Genomic DNA, 22,690 nt, shown 5'->3' with positions numbered 1-22,690 from the left:
TAGGATCTAGCTATTTTGCACCAATTTATCCACAAAAATAGCCTTCTGGCTTGTCCATGTGATCTTAAGCCAACTGCAGATGGGCAGCAATGTTCCTGTGGGTGAACAGCTGCTTTTGCCTGGCATCTTTGCCATGCACAGAATTGTTGTTCAGTGCTCTTCTGATAGAAGACTAATGATAATTAACACTAACATAATTTGTATACAATGTGAGAAAGGTTTAGAAGTTGCTTAGAAGTAATTTTGAATCCATTGTGACTTTGGGGACTATTACACACCTTGCACTTGGTGTGATCTTTCTTTGTGGATGCTACTGGGAGAGGTAATGATGTAACTGTAATCTATCTGACTGTGGAGTCCAAACATTAGAGATGTTATTGAAACAATTTCAGCTTGATGTGAATCAACAATGCTTTCTCTGATGTTCCCAGAATTCACCTGTTTGTGGGAGATGATGCACTTCCATAAACATGGGTGGTGAGGATCTAAAACCTGACTCAATTTTTTAAACTATCTCCTAATCCTAAGTGTTTACATAGTTTTACTACACATATACACTATTGAATCATTGTCCTCAATAAAAACATGACCAAGTGTACTATATTTAGCCTCATGTTTGATTTGGTTCTACGTATCTTACTCACTTTCAAGATTTAGGACGTTTTAGATCAGACTTATGCAGAAATGTATGATAAACAGCTATATAGAGCTTACTCAAACCTATAAAAATGAAGAACTATTATTTAACAGACATTTAAGTATTAAGTTATTTACATTCACTGAGATCTGCTCTGCAGCTTTGGTGCACCAGTGTTCCCAAACAGAGGAGCAGGAAAAGCATAATTGCCTGAATTTCAACATTTTAACCTGTTTCTTCACACGTACAGAGCTAAGAGAGCTTCTGAATGCAGTTTTATTACGAACATGTCTCCATTAAAGCTCCAAAACAGTCAGAACACTGACTACCCTAGTGCTAGCTACCACCTGGAGCCCAGGCGCACACTCAAAACATTGGCTCCAAGAGCTGATAAATCAGTATTCTTGCACTCAAAACTCCACATAACACACCCCTAAGCCCTATTTCACATGTGTAAATCCCTTATTTCTACTCACAGAGCTCGGAGTAGCGGTGGCAGCCCCGGGCGAGCTGCTGCAGGTACCGCTCCAGCAGGTCGGAGAGCAGGTCGCAGGCGGAGAGCTGCACGGCGTCCCAGCCCAGCGCCTGGCAGACCTGCGCCACGGAGACCCGCAGCAGAGCGCGGGCATAGCTCTCACACATCTCTCAGCCCCGCCGAGCCGGACACGGCATATCCCACACCACAACAAGCCGCTAAAACACGCGCTGGACCGGCCTGCTGCTCCTGCTGCTGCTGTTTCTCCGGGCTGCTTCAGATCAGGAGGTCGGTTAGCGCTTCCATAGCAGGCGCCATCATTCACTCACTCAACCGATAGTCGAGTCATCGATTCCACGCATGCGCACAACACACACACAAGACCGTTCGCGACTCGATTATGTGCGGGATCATCTACACGTCCTTAATTTAAAAGCTCCCAATAAATAACACGGATAAAAAGTTCTCAATAAACAAACCAGATAAATAGCTTCCAATAAATGAACCAGATAAAAAAAACTCAATAAATAAACCAGATAAAAGGTTCCCATACATAAATCTAATACAAATGTTCCCAAAAAAATTTAAAAAACCTTCCCAATAAATTAACCAGATAAAAAACATTTCAATAAATAAACGGAAAAAAAATCTTAATAAATAAATTAAGAACTAAAGGAATAAAAAGTTCACAATAAATAAAGCAAATAAAAAAGTTCTCAATAAATAAAGCAGATAAAAAGGCTCTCAGTAAATAAGCCAGATAAAAAGTCCTCAATAAATACACCAGATTAAAAAAAGTTCTAAATACATAAACCAGAATGAAGGTTTTCTATAAATAAACCAAATTAAAAATGGTTCTAGTAAAAAAAGTTCCTAATAGGTTAACAGGATGAAAATAGTTCCAAATAATAAACATGTTTTTAAAAATCCAATAAATAAATCGAATAAAATGTTCATCTTAAAATAACGGATAAATAAGTTCCCAATAAATAAAACAGATATAAAAAATCTGAATAAAAGTGACGTTTAAATTACTCATTTACATGGAAAATTGTGTACATTACACACACATGGAATATGACATGTATTTAAACAAAACACAGAACTTTATTACTTATATTCCCTATATAAATTGTAGTAAACTATTGAACATATGTGATGAATACTATTTAGGCACATGTCAAATATGCCTTTAAAATATAACATTAATAATTATCCATTAAAAGAGTTTGTAGGAGACATTAAAAGAGGTTAAACTCCCCACCAGCCACATTTTGTTAAAAAGCGTTCTTTAGCTTTCATGGGACACAATGTTAGCTCCTGGAAGTTTAAATGGTCATCATCTTAAAGGGGTATTACTATTTTTTATTTGGCTCTGGATTGGGGACTTTTATTATAGTTGTTTAATACTTGTACACATTGCTCTTATTATTTTTTAAATGTGTCTAAAGTTGTAGACATCAAACCTATTTGTATATCTGCGCTGACCATCATTACAACATCAGACAAATAAATAATGCCAATTTATTAATGTTAAGTTTCTGTTGCTAATGTACACATATGCTTACATTAGCAACCATAATGTAACCATATGTAAGCACACTTAACCCCGTCACACTCATTCCTGTCACATTCAACTTTTCACACTCAACTCCATTCCATTAAACTCTGCCACATTCAATCACATTCAACCTGATCACATTCAATCCCGTCACACTCATTCCTGTCACATTCAACTTTCACACTCAACTACATCACATTTAACCTGTCACACTCAACCTCGTCACATTCAACCTCATCACACTCAGTCCTGTCTGCAGAGGTCAGTGAAGCATTATTTCGCTTTCATGGGACACAATGCTAGCTCCTGGAATTGAAGTTTAAATGGTCATAACTTTAAAAGAGCATTACTTTTTTTTATTTGGCTCTGCATTGGGGACTTTTATTATAGTTGTTTAATACTGGCTACTGCACTCCACCAAACTCCAAATGCTAAATCTAGATGATGAACAGAACTCTGGGACACGTGCAGGAATGGGTCAGATTAGCATGCATAAAGCACCTAACCACGATGGATCCAGTTGCCAGCAGGTGAATAATGCATGATTTGCCATCTGGCCAAACAAACTTTCCCCCTGGCGCAGTGCTATCAGTCAGGGGCCTCTCCCAGAGCCGCGATCAGCGACCCCAGAACTCACCCTTACTAAAGTGCAGTCACTCAACACCAGCACTGCTTCACATGCAGGCGTCACCCAAGCCCAGGCCGCCATGCCCGACTCGCTGCTGTTTATTAGGATGAGGGGTCGGGTTGCAGGGGGATAATGAGGAGGCTAAACTTGTTTTGATTGCCAATTATTATAAAACAACAATGGAGGGGCCGCGGAGGCGGTAGAGTTCATCAGTAATCAGTTCAGTGTAACTTAACCTGCTTTAATCAAAGAGCGCTGGCTGAGTGGTGGGAGAAGCTCACTGATTGGATTAAACCAGAAAGCTATTTTTTTTTTTAGGTCAAGCCTTTCCTTATATTAAGGAGGCTCCCTGTATCGATAACCCGAGTTAAGTCGCAACAATGGAGGAAAACAAATACAGTACAGGATTTTGTCATCTTACAACCACGAACATTAATGTATTTTATTGAGATTGTGATAAACCAACACATAATTGTAAAATGTTACAATGATGCTCAGCAGATGTTAGAGAAGCTAGGTCAGGACTTTCACTGGGCCATTCTAACACATAATTATTAACTAAATATATTGGCTATATGTTTAGGGTCATTGTCTTGCCGAAAGGTAAAACTGGTCCCTTTACAGTCTCAAGTCTTTTGCTGCCTCCAACAGGTTTTCTTTCAGAATTTCATTGTATTTGGCTCCATCTGTCTTCCCATCAACTCTAACCAGCTTTACTGTCCCTGCTGAAGGAAGCTTACCCACAACATGATGCTGCCACCACCATGTTTCACAGTTGGGTGCTGTATTCAGAGTAATGAGCAGTGTTACCTTTTCGCCACACAAAGCACTTTGCACTTTGTCCCAAAATGTAAACTTTGATATCGTTTGATCACAGGGACACATCTTCTTCCACATGTTTGATGTGCCCCCTACATGACTTGTGGCAAAGTGCAAAAGTCACTTCTCTATGAACTAATTCAGTGACTTCTGAGGGCAGTTGACTGCACTGGGTTTTATTTAGGGGTTTGAATACTTTTGCACATCACACTTTTCAGATTTTATTAGAATACATTTTTGAAAACCACATATCATTTTTGTTCCCTTTGTTTTGGTCTACCACTTCAAATCTCAATACAATAGGCCTACATTTAAATATGTTGTTGTGTGGTGACAAAATGTGAAAAAAGTTTAAGGGGTATAAATACTTTTGCAAGCTACTGTGGGCTACAATAAACAACAAAATATTGGAACAGCAGCTCATTCATGGTTTCTTCTGAAATCAAGGGTATTAAAGAGTTTGTCCTGCCTCTGTTGGAGTAACTGTCTCTACAGTTTAACAAATGCTTCCTTCTAGATTTTGGAACATTTCTGTGAGGATATGAAAGCAAAGCAAGTTGTGTGCATCTGCACATCTGTATCAGCAGTAAGTGTGACCTAAAAAGTAGCTGAATGCAGCATTCTTTAAAAGGGATATCCAAAAACATTCAGACATATAGTGTAAGTCCTTTACACTCTCCCCTAGTCAAGTTATACGCTGAATTATTGTAATAATAATTATGGAACAATTTTGAAGATATAAAAGGATAGGATAGTATATCAGCTATAACATTAACCTGCCGGTTAAGTGGATAATACTTAAAAATTTAAGCAAGAGAAGTGTAGGAATTTGTGACACGTTAAGACATGTTCTAGATCAAGAGTTTCCAAACCACTTAATCATCTGTAAGATGCTCCATGGCCCCCCGCAAAATACTTAATTTACCATCAGATTTGTAATTTTCTGCTCTTGTGCATGTAAAGCCTAGTGCTAGGGACTGTATTTTATAATTGTTTAGATTTATGTTTGCTGTTCTTGGTTCTCTCAGTCAGAGATACAGTAACTACTTCACATAAAAGATGATCAAGTTTCAGGGTCTTTTGTCAGGGTCAAAGTTTTTCACCATTTATCCCTAAAAGCAATCAACGAGCTTGACCTAAAATGTTTTTTTTAATAAATAAACCATTTAAATTAGATTTGCTGAATTATCTACAGCTTTTTGAAAACCTGGAATATAATTCAAGAGGAAGGTGGATGATCACAAACCATAAAACCAAACTAAACTGCTTGAATTTTTGCACCAGGAGTGGCATAAAGTTATCCAAAAGCAGTGTGTAAGACTGGTGGAGGAGAACATGCCAAGATGCATGAAAAGTGTGATTAAAACCAGGGTTATTCCACCAAATATTGATTTCTGAACTCTTAAAGCTTTATGAATATGAACTTGTTTTCTTTGCATTATCTGAGGTCTGAAAGCTCTGCATCTTTGTTATTCTCATTTTCTGCAAATAAATGGTCTAAATGATTATTTTTATTTGTAAATAAAAAAGAAAAATAACTTTGACCTGTGGTACAATCTTGAAAATTTAAAAGTCTAATATAAAACCAAAGTTGTCCAAAGTCAACTTCTTCAGTCAGAACATAAACAGTTTGAGGACAAAAATGAGACAGGGGCATTTATAGTGGAGGTCAATGTAAGAGGTTTATTTACTCATATCTTACAAACAGAAGCACAAATAGTATTTAACTTGACGCCAGATCACTGAACTGGAACGCATTCTTTCGCTCAGAACCAGAGGGGTGGTCCGGATGGGTCCTCTTTATCTGTGGAGAGAACGAAAAGACAAATGAATACTTTGACACAGTGAATCACATGGCTGTTTTTGTTTACCTACTACTAGGGCTGCAACACACTTCAGAATAAAAGTCTGAAAAGCAGAACAGGAATAGAATATAAATTAGAAATACAGCTGCAGCAGGTGTGTCACACAGCAGTATGGGTACAACAGATTACAGGGCTGGTGATTTCTGCACCTACTGTAACTGTAGATTAACCCTTATTTCTAAACAGAAAAGAAAAGGAATCAGAGGGGAATCTATTACATGCATTCTGATGCAGGACACACCCACACTCGAATAGAGTCTAAATGTGGCAGGGAGGCAGAATTCAGCACAACACCTGGTAAATCAACTCGCTACTTGACACAATCTGGAACATGACCTTCTACGAACCAGCCAGGATGATTTGTTGATGACACTATGTAGTAAAGTTGTTTAGTGCCCTCAGTCACTAAATTGCAGTATGAAACCAAAACTAACCGGACTAAATACAGTACAGAATACAATGAAACACAACACACACAAACCTTAATTCAGACTTTAAAAAGAGATCTATGCATAAATCATACATAAAATGTGTGTAATATCGACTGACATTCATAGCATGGGGCTCACAGTTCCGTGCAAACAACACATTCTATTATACAGTATTAAGGTACATAAAGTAATTTCACATGTGTGCTTGCCACCCAAATTTAGATGTGTTTGTATGGTACTAAAATTGTAAAGGTATTCCAAACTGTGGTGTAAACAGAACTGTGATTTCAGTGTCCCCTTACACCCCTAGTAAATAACAGTATTATGCAGACTAGGAAGTGGCTTCTAATGAATAAAACTACTGACTAGACTACAGATTCTGTGCTACTGCAACACACATAGCTAGACACTCTAAATATACTGTACTACAGTTTACCTGTCCCATCTCATTCGCTGGGGAGAGAGGTGAATGCATGCAGGTTAAGGTTGTTAGTGGTGAGAGGGAAATGAGAATGCATGATTAGTATTGACAAGATAATTTAGTTTTAGTATCAGGATAATAAATAAATATAAAAAAAGACTTGGAATAAACTGAATGTTAATTATTGTGTAGATCTTGTGTCAAAATGTAATGAATGAACCAATAAAAATGCTCCAAAATGACTCGACCAAAATGATTACTTTGACTTCTGTTTAAAATTAACAAGGATGTAAAAGTGTTTTTTTTTTTTTTTTGCTGGGAAAAATTAACATGGAGCAGTTTGAGAAAGCACAATTCTTTCTATTTTACTGTTTTCTTGCGAGAACAAGTAAACAGAACCCAGAAGTTGTCAAAGATTAGTGAAATGATTTCTTCAGAGTTAGGAAAGAACTAGTGGGAGGGGCCAGATTGATATAATGGCACAATAACAAAACACTTGAGGGGTGGGCAATATGACCACTTTATCATATGATACATTGTTACTAGCGCTCGATGACATGGACACAATATATATTTTTAAATTGAGTCTATACTATATAAATCTGATATTGATTTGAACCATATAAATCTAAGTCTATTGCCTTTGGTTTGCATAATCGTGCATTGCCAAAGCTGGGCGATATTATTGCTGCTCATGATTCAATTTAATAGGATTTTTGCACACTCTGTAATTAAACGTACAGTTTAATTAGAAAGTAAAGCATAAAAATCTGACTAAATGACTAAAAACTTTCCTATACTTTAGTGATTTTTTAATTTAGTGTTTTTTTAATCTAGCGTCCCTAGAAATAATCAGTACTGTGCAATATGATGGAACTCGCTGCTTTATTTGGATCTGCTACATATTTGTACCTGCACTATCCCATTGTATAAATCCGTTATATCTTTATCATATTGCCCAGCCCTGCTTAATGATTCAAATAATAAGAATAAATTGAATAAGAATGAGATGAGGTCAATAAATGCATGTAAACATGTAACTGAATGTGAGCACACACTGACAGACAGGTAAATGAAAGAATGTGAGTGGATTAAGGGATGAGTGAATAACGGGATAATATAAATTAGTTAATCAATATAAGAAGGAGTAGAAGTAGTAAAAGGTAGTAAGAGAGCTTACAGAGCAGCAGCTCCAGAAATGATCTCAATCAGCTCCTTGGTGATGACGGCCTGGCGGGTGCGGTTGAAGGTGAGGGTCAGCTTATCAATCATCTCAGCTGTGGGGAGAATGAGATAAACACAAACAATTCAATTAAAAATACAAGACAGTGTAAAACATGGAATGAAAATGTAATAAGTAACAGTGGGACAGTATACTGTAGATACATGGAGTCATATATGGAATTTAATTAAAAACAGGACCTCTAAACTCCCTAACAGTTACTGCTTCATTACCCTACATGGTGGCACTAATCAGATGAATAGTGTAAACATATAGTAGAGGTGTGCCAAAAAATCGATTCACATAAGAATCTTGATTCTCATTTACTACGATTCAGAATCGATTTAAAATGTCCCAAAATCGATTCTGAGGGGCGGGTTTTAGACTGATTTTGGGCTGGGTATTTTTGTTGGACCTGGCAACCCTGGGGATAGCGCTTGTCCCTTTGGAGATCTTCCAGACACACACAGAGCGTAGGTGTTTGAGAATCACCGGTAAGATGGCAGAACAAGCACTATATTACATTAGATTAACGTGTAGTTTCAATGTTTTATGGCAGAATGCTTCATAACAAGCATAAAAAAGATCGCTAGTAGTTAGTTTCAGTAACTGTTAGCTAGCTAACTAGCTAACTTTCCAGTTCCACCTTAAATAACGCTACAGGTGGCAGCGGGCTGCAGCATTTAAGGCGGAACGGAAAAATAACAATAAGCTAATCAGAGCTAATTTCAGCTCCTCATCACAGAGGAATTAAGGAATGGACAATATGAATTAATTTCTCCACCTCCTGCCCCCTTTCTGAAGAAATACAACCACCTTAAATTAACTAGTTAATCAGCAGCTGCTCCTGAACTTTAGCGCTCCACTGCTATCATCACATCAGCCCAGCAGCGTCACCTACACACCACCGCTAGTAGCCTGGTAATAAAGCAGTGTTATTTATTTATGTATTTATTGTTCATTAACGTCATTGTGACATCCCAGTGATTCCTCTGTCACTGAGGACCCACATTCCTGCACATTTTATTGTTTTTGTAACACATTACTTGCTCCAGGACCAGTGTATATTATGGAGGGTTTTTTTCAATACGATTCATAAGCCAGAAGCAGAAATATTTATAATTCAAATCGTTTTGAATCAAAAATCGATTTTGAATCGAATCGTGGCCCCCAAAATCGGAATCGAATCGAATCGTGAGATAGTAATCGATTCCCACCCCTAACATATAGTGAAGGAGATTGGTTGTTAAAGTTTGTGAAACTGACACCAATAAATCCATAATTCCTGGTAATTACCTATTTAGGAGTATTTTATCCTCCTTTTATCCACACAGGTGAGATATATTGATTATTGTAGAATTACGGCATAGGGATATCATCATGTTCAATGTATCATTACAGTATTGTCACATGTAAATGCCTTGTGATTCATAGTCCTACTACACTTTAATTGTGCCTATTAAATTGTCTAATAGTTTAAGCCAGATGTACCAAAATGTGCTTTAACAACAACTATTTCCTTTAATAAAAACTCCTTTTGTAAGACAAACAGGATAATGATTATCGCGATGAAGGCTGTATTTACAGGCGTTCTTGCTGGCGCTGTCCATAGCGGTCATCCTAGCGCTCTGCTCGCTGGTGGTGGACTCCTTCAGCCCAAAGTAGATAATGTTGACCAGAGCAAACTCCTGATAGTTCCTCAAAACATCAGCATCGATGTCATCATAGATGCCCATGTTCTCTGCATTGGCAAAAAAGAAAAGATTAGTATATGGCTTTGCATTAACTATAGAATGTGTTGCTTACAAACCATACTGCTGTTTCCAGTATTACCTGAGTTTGCAACTGTGTCCACGGAAAACAGGGGCTTCTCATCTGTCTTGTAGGAAATAACAGACCTGCACACACACAGAGGAACAAGTCTTACTTAGAGCTAATTCTGTACAATAACTCAGTCAACAAAACAAAACAATGAACTGACACAATACAAATGCAGTACCTAAAAAAAGTGAGAACACCCTTCACTATATTATATTACAAAAATGTAAGGGGTGTACTCACGGTTTACTTTTTTACATTTTATTATACATTTTTATGGGACAATACTGAAGATGTACAAATGTATAGTATTCGGTGTAGAGCTTGTGTAACAGTGTAAATTTGCTGTGCCCTAAAAAAAACTTAACGCACAGCCATTTATGTCTAATGTCTAAACTGCCAAATTTTGCAGAATTAGCCATTTTTCCTCCTTACTGTCATAAATTGTTAATGTAACTGTACATACTGACAAAATATTGAACTTGAATGTTTTAATAAATAAATAAATATTGGGGGCTGCACCCCATTGAAAAGAACTGCAGAAATGAACCATCCAATATTTTATTAATGCAATCAGTGCACCTAAAATAAGTGCAACAAGTGCATCTACTAGGCAGACATAATCCAATCCATTCCAGGAGACCCATATGGCAAGGAAAACAAGTACAGTGCAATTTATGCATGCTTAATAGCAATTTGTAGTCAAATCAAATCACAGCATGTGCAACGCAAAATTACATGATTTTATTTTATCACCCTTTTCTCTTTATTTGTTGCTAAACACACAGTACAGTGTATATCTAGCAGGGGCAGATTATAACTACCCAACATTTATGTTACTCCAAAATCTGCTATACAGAGTGAACCATTCATTTAAAGTCATGCTGGACATCCATTTCTGGTAGATTTGCATGTACTTCTGGAGCTCTGCAAAAGGTGCTTTATAACACTGACCTGAATCTGTTGTAGATGATGGAGCCCTGGTCAAACTCATAGCCAGAGTCCAGCAGCTCTATGGCAATGGCAGAAGCATCAGTGAAAGTTGGGGGTTTTCTGCCCACCTCTTTACAGTTCATGAGGATGTGTTTGCCATGGGTCCTGGAAGGAAGAAAACAAGAGAGAGATCACAATCACACACACTATGCTACCTCTGCACACTATGCTACCCAGCATCCACTGATCCCTCTTTGCAGTTTTAAGTTGACAGTAAGTTGCTTTTGTTCCCAGTTGCTTTCATTTTGTTAATATCACCAACAGTTGACTAAAGGAATATTTAGTAGCGAGGAAATTTCTAGCTTAGCATTAGCCACCTGGCTGCCAGGAACTGGGTAAACAGGTTTTAGGATGGTTAAATCGGGCTGCCCCCCTTTAATTAGAGGCTTTTGTGCAGCAGAATTGATGGTATAATTATGTCATTAAAAAATAATAATTATTGTCAGTCATTATTTTTTTTATTATTATTTATTAAAAAAAAAAAATAAAAGGTTTACTTTACTTGTTTTACTTGACTACCTATTTATTTAATTACTTATTTTAAATTATTTATTTGAATTTGTATTTGTTACTGATATTTATAAATTCCTCCAGTGTACAGTTTTTGCCTGTTTGCCCAACATTAATGACTGTGGATTTTATACCAATTAAATGGTACAGAATGCTCTTCTGTAGTTGGCTGAACAGCAGTCCTTCTCTAGTCCTAGAGTCTGACAATGATACCTTTACGATTACAAATGGTAATTGTTAGTTATTAAATGTCTACTCATAATATTCAACGACTAAAACTATTTGGACAAATATTTATACTGGTTATCTGATTTTTTTTAAACATGTATACTAGGTTTGATCTTCAAATTCAGCCATCAGCCATGTTTCTTTTTGTTCAATCAAAAGCTTTTATTTTGGTGCAAAGAAGACATTAAACCCAAATGAAGATGTTAGATTCACAAATAACATTCCATAAAACCAATTCAGCTCCTACAAGGTAAAATTCCAGTGAGAGGCAGTAAGAGACAATAAAATAACAGGAGAAAGAAGCCGTACCTGTACAGCAGACCCCTCAGCTTGTCTCCCACATTCACCACCATCACCTCTTTGCCAGCACCGGAGAGCTTGGCGATTTCATTCTTCATGGCTTTAGCCACGCTGCTGTGGATGGCACCGCACAGCCCACGATCAGACGACACGCCAATGAGCAAGTGCTTGTTCTTATCATCTGTAGCCTTTATGTCAGCCTTCTCATACAGCGCTGCAACACACACAGTACAAATATTACAGTGACAATAAATCACAATAACATCACAGTATGAATGAAATCACAATATGAGCTAATGAAAGCTGAGCTGCTGTATATATCTAAATAGGCCTGTTTCCCCCCCCCGCCAGAGATATTTTTAACATAATGACAATACAATTAAATCATTCTTTATGAACAAAACTTGTTGTATCAATGTTGTGGCATCACAGCATGGCAGCGATAAAGCACCATACTGTCAAGATTATTTGAGTTTGGGAAACTCATTCTGCACATTTGTGATTTGTCAGCAGGTCTCATTGGTGGATTATAGTCTGATGTTATAGCAATGAGATATTTTGCAATTAACAGGCTAAATCTATTCAAGGAAACTTACAGAGAGCACCAGTGCCATAGACACGAGCTGGCTTCAAGGCCCTCTCAGCCCTAGCATACTTGGCGGCGGCCACCATCTTCATGGACTTGGTGATCTTCTGGATGTTCTTGACGGACTTCAACCGAATGGTGACTAAAGATCAAAACAGAAAAGAAATGAACAAAAACGCATCACCGGGTCATACCCCCAGTCAGTCAATATGCCATAAAACAGATGTTACATGCAAGCAAATCAACACAATTAAACTGAATAACATTAGATGCACAATGATATCGGAATTATATCAGTAATTGCTGATAAATGCTTTTTTCCTCCCATTATTTCCAACCTGGTCCTCGCTAAAGCATGAATTGTATGCTGGAAAAGGACCAAACACTGTGGCTACTATGGCACTATGGCTACAGTGATGTTCACTGGGGGCAAACAGAACAGCTCTGCTAGGAGTTCTGAACTTCATAACTGAAGACCAGAGTAATACAGTACAGACATCATACATGTCATATCAAACAGTAGAACCGTCCATATGTAGCTACTAGCCAGCAAAGTTACATCTTAAGGACAGCACAAAATAGCCATTCATTAATCTCAGAAAACAGTTAGCATGCAGGCTAACATGCTCCAGTCCTTACTGCTAAAGTTAGCTGTAAACTAGCATTCCAGCATTCTGTGGTCAATAACTAAAGAACGGAGTGAAATATAGCCATAATCCACTTTTTTATTAAACCACAGATCCTACTAATCTAAACAGCACAGTGCTATCCATCTGTTATCAAACAATAGCTATTAATTCAATTCAGAAATCAGTTAGCATTATGGCTAACCTGCCAGTTTGGGTTTCACAATAAAAGTCTCATGGCAAATCGTATTAAAATGTAAAACCAGCATTTCATTTTATTTGGACTATTTTATTTTATTTGAAACTAACTAAGTAAACTTTTGATCAAAATACAAAATACAAAAAAAACACGTTACTAAAGGTTAATATTTATATCACCTAATATGCCAAGATTTTTGTCAACTGTCTGCCTGACATTACACCTCTAAATCTTGAGGATTTCTATTCTAACATTACAAAAAAAGCTTTAATGTTTTATAAGGAACATTACTGAAAAGCAGAATTGTAATTGTAATAGAAAATATTTAAAAAATATTTACTTAAATATGTCAAAATATAACGAATAAAATCTTAAAATTGTTTTATTCCTAAACTTCATTTTAAAATCAATATTTTCCTGAATATAAATGAAACTGTTCATCTCCTCCAAAACATTCCTTACATTTTCAGACATGCATAATTTGGGTTTGATTCCTGTCACTGACCTGGAATTATTTAGTGGAGTAGAGCATGAACAGGTAGCTCAAGTGTCCAGTTGGATTTTAAAGGCCTCAAATTTTCAGAATGTAAATAAGTTATTTTACTGCAATAAAAATAAGTATTTTGCATCTTCTATAAATGCTTTGTAATTTTTAGGTAAATAAATATGCAGCTTTAAAAAAAAGTCCTTACATACAAATACATACAGTACATCAACTGACTGAGGTTCATCACAAGGAGCTTTTAAGTCAATTATCCCTCAGCTATTTTTTCTACTTAAAATTGTACAGTTTAAAACACTTTAACAGCAGCACAAACAACTAATTTGTAGTATTTAGATATAAAGTCATAAAAGCTATACTGATGTGTAGTCTGTGTGTATCAGACATATCAGTGTGTATATCAGATATATGCATCTGTACAGAATTCCCACATCATTGCATCCCAAACTAAAATAGATAATTATATGTTTAATGAAAATCTCTGTATGTATAAATATAAATGCTTTAGTTTACTTACTGTCCTTCAAGGTAGCCATGTTCCTGACCTGCCCACTGCAACAAGGAGAGGATTCAATCAGTTATATTAAACAGCTTCAGTTTTCTTATAGGGACCAGCATCACTTACATTTTACACTTAAACTATCTATATATTTAGGCCCTAATACTAGATGATATGAAGCAGTCATCAAGCATGTGTAGCTCTAATACAAACAGGTCAAACTGCTAAACCCAACTACAATTTACACAGCTATTTAACTATGTAAACCCGTGTGTTAATTATTTTATTATATTTTGGGTAATATAGGGCAGTGGATAAATGCAGAGGGTTAATATTGATTATAATACTCAGACTGGTGAAGTTCACACTCTCAGGCTTAATCCAGCCGTTGACGTTAAGCTACTGAGGCCTACCGGGACCGGCTCGTCCTTGCGAGCTTCTGACCCGAATAACAGACAGAACCGGGCCCTGAACACCTTCACTGCACAGTAATACTGCTTTACACAATGTCATTAATCAGAAAATGTAAAAATGAAGAGTTTTAAAGGCTTTACCATTGTGGGAGGAACACCACCGCGCTGGCCCTGCAGAACATGTTCACTTCCAATGAAGGTCAGACTGGCCGCACTGCGCATGCGTACAGCGCCTACAAAATGTCGAATCCGGCTGACGTTCGACTCAGTTTACTGAACCGATTCTTCAGGTGATTCAGGTTCTTATTCAAAAACGGTAGATTCACGTTTGAATCGACTCACTTTAATAATATATTAAACGTTTAATAAAAAAAATCAAAATGGTATACTACTGTGGATTACATTTATGAATATTTAATAATTATTTTAAAAAGTCAATCTGTGGGGAAATTCATATCAACCATTAAAAAAATATATATTTGATTATTTGTTATTTTACACACATTTAATATTATTTAAAGCTTATTTTTTTAAATCAGGCTTAAAACCTACTTATATCTGCTGAAAACATACAGGTACATTACATTTGCAAAACTACATTTCTAATTAAGTTTCCTAATTTAGATTATGATTTTTTAGGTGACGTTTTCTGTACATTTATAATGATGTTTTTTATTATGATTTGAAATGAATATTTATTTACTGTATATACATTTAATGTGTAGGATTATATAAAATCCCCCTTTTCGTCGAATGAAGCTATGTGCTGTTTTTGATGCGCAATGGAGAAAATTACGTTATATTTTATTAAATTAAATTAAAACATCAGACTGAAGGAAAAAATACTTATTAAGAGTACTCACCGTATTAAAAGTCTTCAGTCCATAATTTAGTCGTAAACAACAGAAATCTTTACTAAAGCTTCACAGTTTGGGTAAAAAAATTGAAAAGGTTTGACTAATTGAAAGGAACCGATTCAATGGAGTGATTCATTCTGTTCTCTAGCTATTACAGATACACACGAAGTGATGACGTAGAGCGCATACACACACAAACACGAAGCGGCGAGGCAGAAGAACAGAACAGAAACGCAGGAACGGGGCTCTGGAACTGTTAACTAGTTTAGTTTAATAGTAAATTAACGCTTTGTTTATAGGTGTGTAGTCAGGGTTGAACATGGGAAAGGCGGATTTCCTGAGCCCTAAAGCGATAGGGAACCGAATTAAAGCTAAAGGGCTGCAGAAGCTGCGCTGGTACTGTCAGATGTGCCAGAAACAGTGTCGAGATGAAGTGAGTTAACTACAGTTTTCCTTTATTAAGTAGCTGTTAGTTAGCTTAGGTATATTAGTGTTATTTTTATTTTAGTTTCTGTACGGTTTTCTGTTTTCTTTGGTTGTAGTTTATACACTTTGATACGTGATGAGTGTCTGAGTATCGTGATATTGACAAACTCTCATATATAAATTCTAAGCTAGCTAACTAGCTAACAAACGTTATTTACGTTACTGAGTCATATTAGTGTAAAATATACACAAAGCTGTTGTGACACACTTACTCATAGTTTTTTTTAAGTAAAGGGTATTAAAACATAATTTACGCTGCTTTTGTTGGAGTCACTGTCTTTATATTTAGGAAAGACTTTTTCTAGATTCAGAAAATATTACTGTAATATTTCCCCAGCTTCCCAACTAATCTTATTCAAAAGTATTGGATGGAGCTCCATCTTTTCAGAGAACACAGTTCCACTGCTCTACATACTTGGGGTTTAGACCCTTTTAGCTAGAGTAGAATGCTCTGTGCTGGGCTAGAGATTAAATTCAACCCAGACCAAAATTTATGTAATGATATATGTCTTCATCATAAAATTATATAATTTTCTATATTGATGTAAAAGCCATTGCCCTTGGTGTAGGTAATCACACACTGATAGAACTGAGCGATACTGCAAAAATATTACATCACCGCATTTAAAGATAATCTTACGGTACTTAGTATTTTATAGTGTTTTTTGAAGAGATACAATGCTCTAAAATTAGCTAATTAACCAGCAGCTAGGTTATTAAAATGTAGAGCTCCAACACTGTATATCTGTATCTGGATCTTGAAGGGTTGTCTTAATTTTTAGTGGGAGGATTCTTATTTAAACTCTGTTCCAAGGGGAAGTGTTCCACTCAAACAAAGGGGTAGGAATTAGAATTGTGCCATAGTATACCGTCCAATGCTTAGAACAGTGATGTTGATGCTCTGTCTTTCTCAATTAGAATGGATTTAAATGCCACTGCATGTCCGAGTCCCACCAGAGACAGCTGCTGCTCGCCTCTGAGGATCCCAACCAGTTCATGAGCTACTTCTCAGAGTGAGTCCCCCTGTTTCTGAAGGTCACCAGTAGGGGTGTCACGATTCTCTAAATCCTCGATTCGATTTCATTTTCGATTTGAGGGTCACGATTCGATTCGATTCTCGATTTTCTTGTTTTTTTTTTCTTGTTATTATTTTATGCCTCATAAAATTTAAATAATATATTTATTATTATTATTATTATAAATATTATAAATATTATTATTATTATTATTATTTATTAAGATATATATGGTAATGCCATCTAGTGACTTTTTTTGGTAGCAACAGTGTGCACTATTAAAACAAGCAGTTTATCAGAGCTGTGTGTGGATGGCTGGTGAAACTGCTCATTACATGAAGCTGCAGTTCTTCATCCAACCACTAGCAGCAGCAGCACCCCGCTCTCTTCACTCAGTCACTACTTCAGTACAGCCCAGCCACGGGCTACAGAGCTCAGCCAGTCCGTTTTTACTGTTTCTGTAAACAAATAAAGGTTTTAACCCCACTAACCGGATAATACAGCTCACTACAGTTCATCTTTCAGCCCAAGCAGCTAACAGCAGCAGGTTAGAACAGTCGACACGGAGTCACTGCTCGGATTACATTATAAACAGGTCAGTTAGCGCGCTGCTAACCTCAGGATGTTTATAACTACGGAGTTTAGTGGACACACCACGGCCGCCAGGTAAGTCTTTTAAAGGCTACTGAAGACTATTAAAGGCTATTAGAGGTTATTGAAAGCATTATTGGGGGGCAGAAATCAGTACAGGCTGGTTAGATAAGTGATGTTTATTAACGTCATTAAAACAGATTTTGTCAGGTATTGTCTTATAAATATTTACACATAACTTATATCTCTCCTGAAAAGCTTTTATTTTAGTCAGAAACACGCTTGTGTTTACTTTATCTGAGAGAAAGATGTTTTTTTAATTCAATGGAAAGCAACAGGTGTAGTCAATTATAAGTTTAAGATTTTTAATCCACCTCACTGTGATCTATAGTCAGTGTTCTCAAGTCACACTGACACACGCATTTCAGCGAGTTCACACGCTCTCACCTGCGCGCACCCACCCCTCCGTTAGATACAGATACAAAACCTGCGCGCCCAACCCCCGCCCCCCCTCCCCCGTTGGACAGATAAAAACAGTGATCACACTCCCGCCGACTGCGCTCATGCAGCGGCTCTCTATTTAAATGAATAGGATGCGCTGTGTTGGTGCCGCGCCATTTGCGTAGCGCGCTGCGCTATTTGCGTAGCGCGCGCAGGAGGGATCGTCGATCCTCTTTTTGACTTCGATACTCGAGATCGTGACCTCATTTAGATTCGATTTCGATAAAATATCGAGATCGTGACACCCCTAGTCACCAGTCATTAATACAACACTACTTACGTTAATAATCTGTGACTGAAGTTGATAACCTGTTTTAATTTTCTGTACAGGGAGTTTAAGAGTGACTTTCTGGAGCTGCTGAGAAGACGTTTTGGTGAGGCATGGTTTCATGTGATGATCAGCGTATTAAATGATGGTTAAATGATCAGTATGCTGTTATTTACTCTCAGTAATACCTGTCTGTTAAACAGGGTCTGTGTTTTTGTGTGTTTACAGGGACGAAGAGAGTCCACAACAACATTGTATATAATGAGTACATTAGTCACCGGGAACACGTTCACATGAACTCCACTCAGTGGGAGACCCTTACAGATTTCACCAAATGGTTGGGGAGAGAAGGTAAGCACAGAAATATACAAACATGTTTGAGTTATGCATTTAATGAAACAATTGCGGGTACATATGTGACACTTTACATGGAGGAATGTTAAACCCCTGCACAACTTAAGAAATGATATGTCCCATCCATTTATACATATGTATCACTTACAGAGAGACTAGACATCTTGGTATACCTATAAAAGTAATAAAAAATAAATAAAAAATAGCTTTTTAAAACTATCACAGCCACTGTTATCCAGTTGGTCCTGCTTTTTGGGGCATACATTAAATACGTTAACTAGAATTGATTTTAAATATTGGCCATATCGGCTGATGCAGATGATTCTACAAAAAGCATTAATCGACCAATACAATATATCTCCGACATTACTGTGCATCCCTAGTCAGTGTGTGTAAATGACCTCTGTTCTAATTGTGCCCTGTTCAAAAAAGCAGCTGGGGCTGAAAAAAATATACAGAATAACTTATAACTTCAGAGTAAATGTTTAACGCCAAACTTGCTTTTTGTAATTGACTACTTTTTCTGTCTTTCTGACTTATAGTTTAGATTGACAGTGGTGCTATACATGGTGAAATACCATAATTATCGAATGTACAAAAAATAGAATGTACAAAGCATTTCGGCTTAGAGTGAGAATTACAAAGACACCATTCTTCTCCTCACTAGAGTCAGAGGAGCATCAACAAGACCCTGAAGGTAATACGTTATCTATTGTCTGACACATGTGCATATGTAGGGTTTTGTAAAGTGGACGAGACCCCGAAAGGCTGGTATATTCAGTACATCGACCGGGACCCGGAGACCATTCGCAGACAGGAGGAGCTGGAGAAGAAGAAGAAGCAGGATCTGGACGATGAAGAGCGCAGCGCCAAGTTTATCGAAGAGCAAGTGCGGCGAGGCAGAGAGGGCAAAGAGCCAGAGGTACCGCAGCTCTCAGTGCTATGAATTCTGTTTCTGAGTTGTCCAGTTTTATATTTTAACCACGTTCCTGTATTTCCTGTGTAGGAAGAGCCGGTGTTCACTGAGCTGAAGAGAGAGAGCGAGGAGGAGAAGGTGGCCTTCAACCTAGGTGGCAGCAGCTCCTCCTCCTTAGGTCCCTCTAAACCAAGGTTGCCCTAAATACAGTAAAAAGACTTTCATGCAAGAATAGAAGACTGTTATCCCAGGTGTATGAATGCGTGTTCCCTTTGTATTTGTATGATTCTGAAAATAAGAAGGGTATGGAGTCGCATCAATGTCAAAAGTCGTGGCCACAAAAATACCAGGTGAAAAAAATTAACCAGCGTGTTTTAACATTTTGCATGTGTAAATTAATTTCTCGTGAGCACAGATAAGACGCTTGCGAGCTAAAAAAAAAAAAGGAAATTGTGTGTGCGCTAAACAAAATATTGCTCTCAAGCTTCATTTTCCACTTATCAGGTGTTTTGACGCCATAGACGGGCGCTCATAATTTTGCACCCCATTTATTATTATGGGAAAAGCATCGTACAACAGGGTTCGTACTGTTATGAAAAAATTTAGAAAAATCTTGAAATTTAAAGGTAGCAATTTTCATGCCTGGATACGTTTTTAAAAAATACAAAATTCACAGAAAGTTTTGGAAAAGTCATGGAAATTTGGTCTACAAATATTTGTTTACATTTATTGACAGAGAAAATCTATTTTGAGCTAACAAATACGTCAGCTCAGAGTTAATTCAGTAATTTAGCCCTACACATTAGAGCTGTCAGCACCTGACACACATTTTATTGTTAAAGATTGTGTGTCCGCATTCTTTATCAGATTCATATTAGACCTACTATAATCAATATTAATTATAGTATTAGTTGATTTTTGGTTTTATTGTCCAGGTCTGCACTGATGTTTTAAAAATCGTATGGTCATAAAAAAAAGAATTGAAATTTATTGGTTAAGAAGTGAATGAACACTGATACAAGCCCAAATCAAGTTCTGGAGTTGGAAAGATTTCGATATCTCAAATCTGAACAGGTTTATCAGAGTATATATTAGTCTGCAGTCCTGACACGTATAAGTAGTTTGTTAATTTCATCCCATACTTAACACCCCAGAGATGAACCTCATCAGTGTATTAGTGTAATGAATCAGTGGCAGAAGATAGAACATATATTTAGGTACATGAAATGGTGGTGCTTAATTCCTTCCCTCCAATATGTTTTGCATTCCACAGTTCATCACTGGGTCCAAGTGCCCTTAAAGCGGCAGCTGCCTCTGTTAAGAGGAAAGACCCCTCCCACAGCTCCGACTCCAAAGACAAGAAGAAGAAATCAGCTCTGGATGAGATCATGGAGGTATGAGTTTCTGTTCAGTAATCAGGTGGCTTTACTAAAACACTGTGTTTTTATTAGATGAGTTTGCGCTCTGATAGGCCAGACCTGTGTATCTCTGTAAAACTTTCAGATGGAGGAGCAGAAGAAGAAGTCAGTGAGGTCGGATAACTGGTTACGGCCAGACATCGTGGTTAAAGTCATCACCAAGAGACTGGGAGACAAATACCACAAGAAGAAAGCAGTCATTCGGGTCAGAATGATGGAATATTTGATATACTTTATTTTAGGACTTGTATTTTAAAATATATTTTATTAAAGGGTGTAATGTGATTGGATGGTTATGTGATCTGTGGGTGTGTTTGTACAGGAGGTGCAAAATAAATACACAGCTGTGGTGAAGATGGTCGACTCAGGGGACAAACTCAAACTGGACCAAAGTCATGTGGAGACGATCATCCCGGCACCAGGTAAATATGCTAAATAAATACATTTTAATACATTATTATTATTACATATTATTTATGTTGTGGGTCATTATTCTTAGGCACTGCAGTGACATTGATTAGCCTGGTGTATGAGGTGTTACTGTGTGTTCTGGTACGAGTGGATCAGACGCAGTGCTTCAGTGCTGTGCCGCTAAACTGCAGTTCATGGTCATACTACTATATTGTCTGTGGTGCTGGTAAAATGGGAGTGTAGAAATAATATTTTCATATCGTAATATTCTGACATTACTGTGCAGTAGGGGTGTTACGATGCACTCTGTTTTTATATTAAATTTTTAATCTATTTAATTCATATTAAATTAAAATCTAAAATATGTTGCTCCTCTTGGCTTATTGAGGCTGGCTGGCTGGCTGACATCAATACTAGTGCTGTGACTGCATTGAGGCAATGCTTACCCAATGCTTACTATGCTTACCATAGAAGAAATGAACACTTGGCAGTAGTGGAATTCTTACATCTTACTTTTTTTTTCCCATCGCAGTGCATTGTGTACTTTATTGATTATAATTTGAATCATTTACATATCATTTTTAAACTTGTATTGTACAATGATTCATCTGTTGCTCTCTTTCTTTCTCTATTTATCCATATATATATATATATATATATATATATATATATATTTTTTTTTTTTTTTTCTCTCTCTCTCTCTCTGTGTGTGTCAGGTAAGCGAGTGATAATTCTAAATGGACAGTATCGGGATGCAGAGGCCATTCTGGAAGGTATAAACGAGAAAAAATTCTCTGGCACCCTTCTATTAGATTCGGTAAGCTTTATCAGAAGTAATGATACCTATTTATTTGACAGGCAGTGTATTTGAACATGAGTCAATGTTGTGCAACATTGCATGTATTGATTTAGAAAGGTCATGGTATGGATTTTTAACCTGTATGCCACAGCCCTCCAGTGGGCTGCACTGGTACTTCCTAAATAGTTTTTCCTAATCTTGGGAGATTATAAACTGACTGGACATATTACACTAAATTACCTTTTTTTTTTTTATAATTTGAACCAATATAGAGATATATGACAACACGCACCACCATGCACATGACTCGCTTTACCTAGAAGATTTAGATGCCAAAATG

The 22,690-nt window shown here is 37.0% G+C and overlaps 3 protein-coding genes across 5 annotated transcripts in view; 1 reads left to right on the top strand and 2 right to left on the bottom strand.

Moving 5' to 3' along the window:
* The window catches only part of taf3 (TAF3 RNA polymerase II, TATA box binding protein (TBP)-associated facto), a 93,324-nt gene extending 91,864 nt beyond the window's left edge, over nt 1–1,460 (bottom strand). Inside the window, exon 1 of the mRNA XM_007234985.4 lies at nt 1,114–1,460. Coding sequence (XP_007235047.3) covers nt 1,114–1,279 — 166 coding nt within the window. The 5' untranslated portion in view covers nt 1,280–1,460. The remainder of the gene's footprint in view (nt 1–1,113) is intronic.
* Nucleotides 1,461–5,783: 4,323 nt separating this feature from the next.
* atp5f1c (ATP synthase F1 subunit gamma) lies at nt 5,784–14,985 on the bottom strand. Of its 3 annotated transcripts, XM_049473815.1 has the most exons (10): nt 14,875–14,985; nt 14,339–14,373; nt 12,505–12,636; nt 11,918–12,122; nt 10,832–10,975; nt 9,893–9,957; nt 9,645–9,800; nt 8,018–8,114; nt 6,853–6,869; nt 5,784–5,924 (listed from the first exon to the last, which is right to left on the bottom strand). In XM_049473815.1, the coding sequence occupies exons 1-9, from the start codon at nt 14,913–14,915 to the stop codon at nt 6,863–6,865; spliced, it is 882 nt and encodes a 293-aa protein (XP_049329772.1). In that variant the 5' UTR covers nt 14,916–14,985; the 3' UTR covers nt 5,784–5,924; nt 6,853–6,862. The 3 variants fall into 3 exon arrangements, with proteins under 3 accessions (XP_049329772.1, XP_022527109.1, XP_007235046.3); XM_022671388.2 differs by lacking the exon at nt 6,853–6,869; XM_007234984.4 differs by lacking the exons at nt 5,784–5,924; nt 6,853–6,869 and having other exon boundaries at nt 8,014–8,114.
* A 795-nt stretch (nt 14,986–15,780) lies between these two features.
* The window catches only part of kin (Kin17 DNA and RNA binding protein), an 8,980-nt gene continuing 2,070 nt past the window's right edge, over nt 15,781–22,690 (top strand). Inside the window, exons 1-10 of the mRNA XM_007234980.4 lie at nt 15,781–16,023; nt 16,995–17,089; nt 18,515–18,558; nt 18,681–18,803; nt 19,544–19,728; nt 19,813–19,916; nt 20,996–21,116; nt 21,226–21,345; nt 21,463–21,562; nt 22,268–22,368. Coding sequence (XP_007235042.1) covers nt 15,910–16,023; nt 16,995–17,089; nt 18,515–18,558; nt 18,681–18,803; nt 19,544–19,728; nt 19,813–19,916; nt 20,996–21,116; nt 21,226–21,345; nt 21,463–21,562; nt 22,268–22,368 — 1,107 coding nt within the window. The 5' untranslated portion in view covers nt 15,781–15,909. The remainder of the gene's footprint in view (nt 16,024–16,994; nt 17,090–18,514; nt 18,559–18,680; nt 18,804–19,543; nt 19,729–19,812; nt 19,917–20,995; nt 21,117–21,225; nt 21,346–21,462; nt 21,563–22,267; nt 22,369–22,690) is intronic.

The sequence above is a fragment of the Astyanax mexicanus genome, chromosome 2 (assembly GCF_023375975.1).
Source record: "Astyanax mexicanus isolate ESR-SI-001 chromosome 2, AstMex3_surface, whole genome shotgun sequence".
Classification (NCBI taxonomy): domain Eukaryota; kingdom Metazoa; phylum Chordata; class Actinopteri; order Characiformes; family Acestrorhamphidae; genus Astyanax; species Astyanax mexicanus.
Note: the sequence above shows the minus strand (reverse complement) of the source record. Positions and strands in the feature narration are given on the sequence as shown.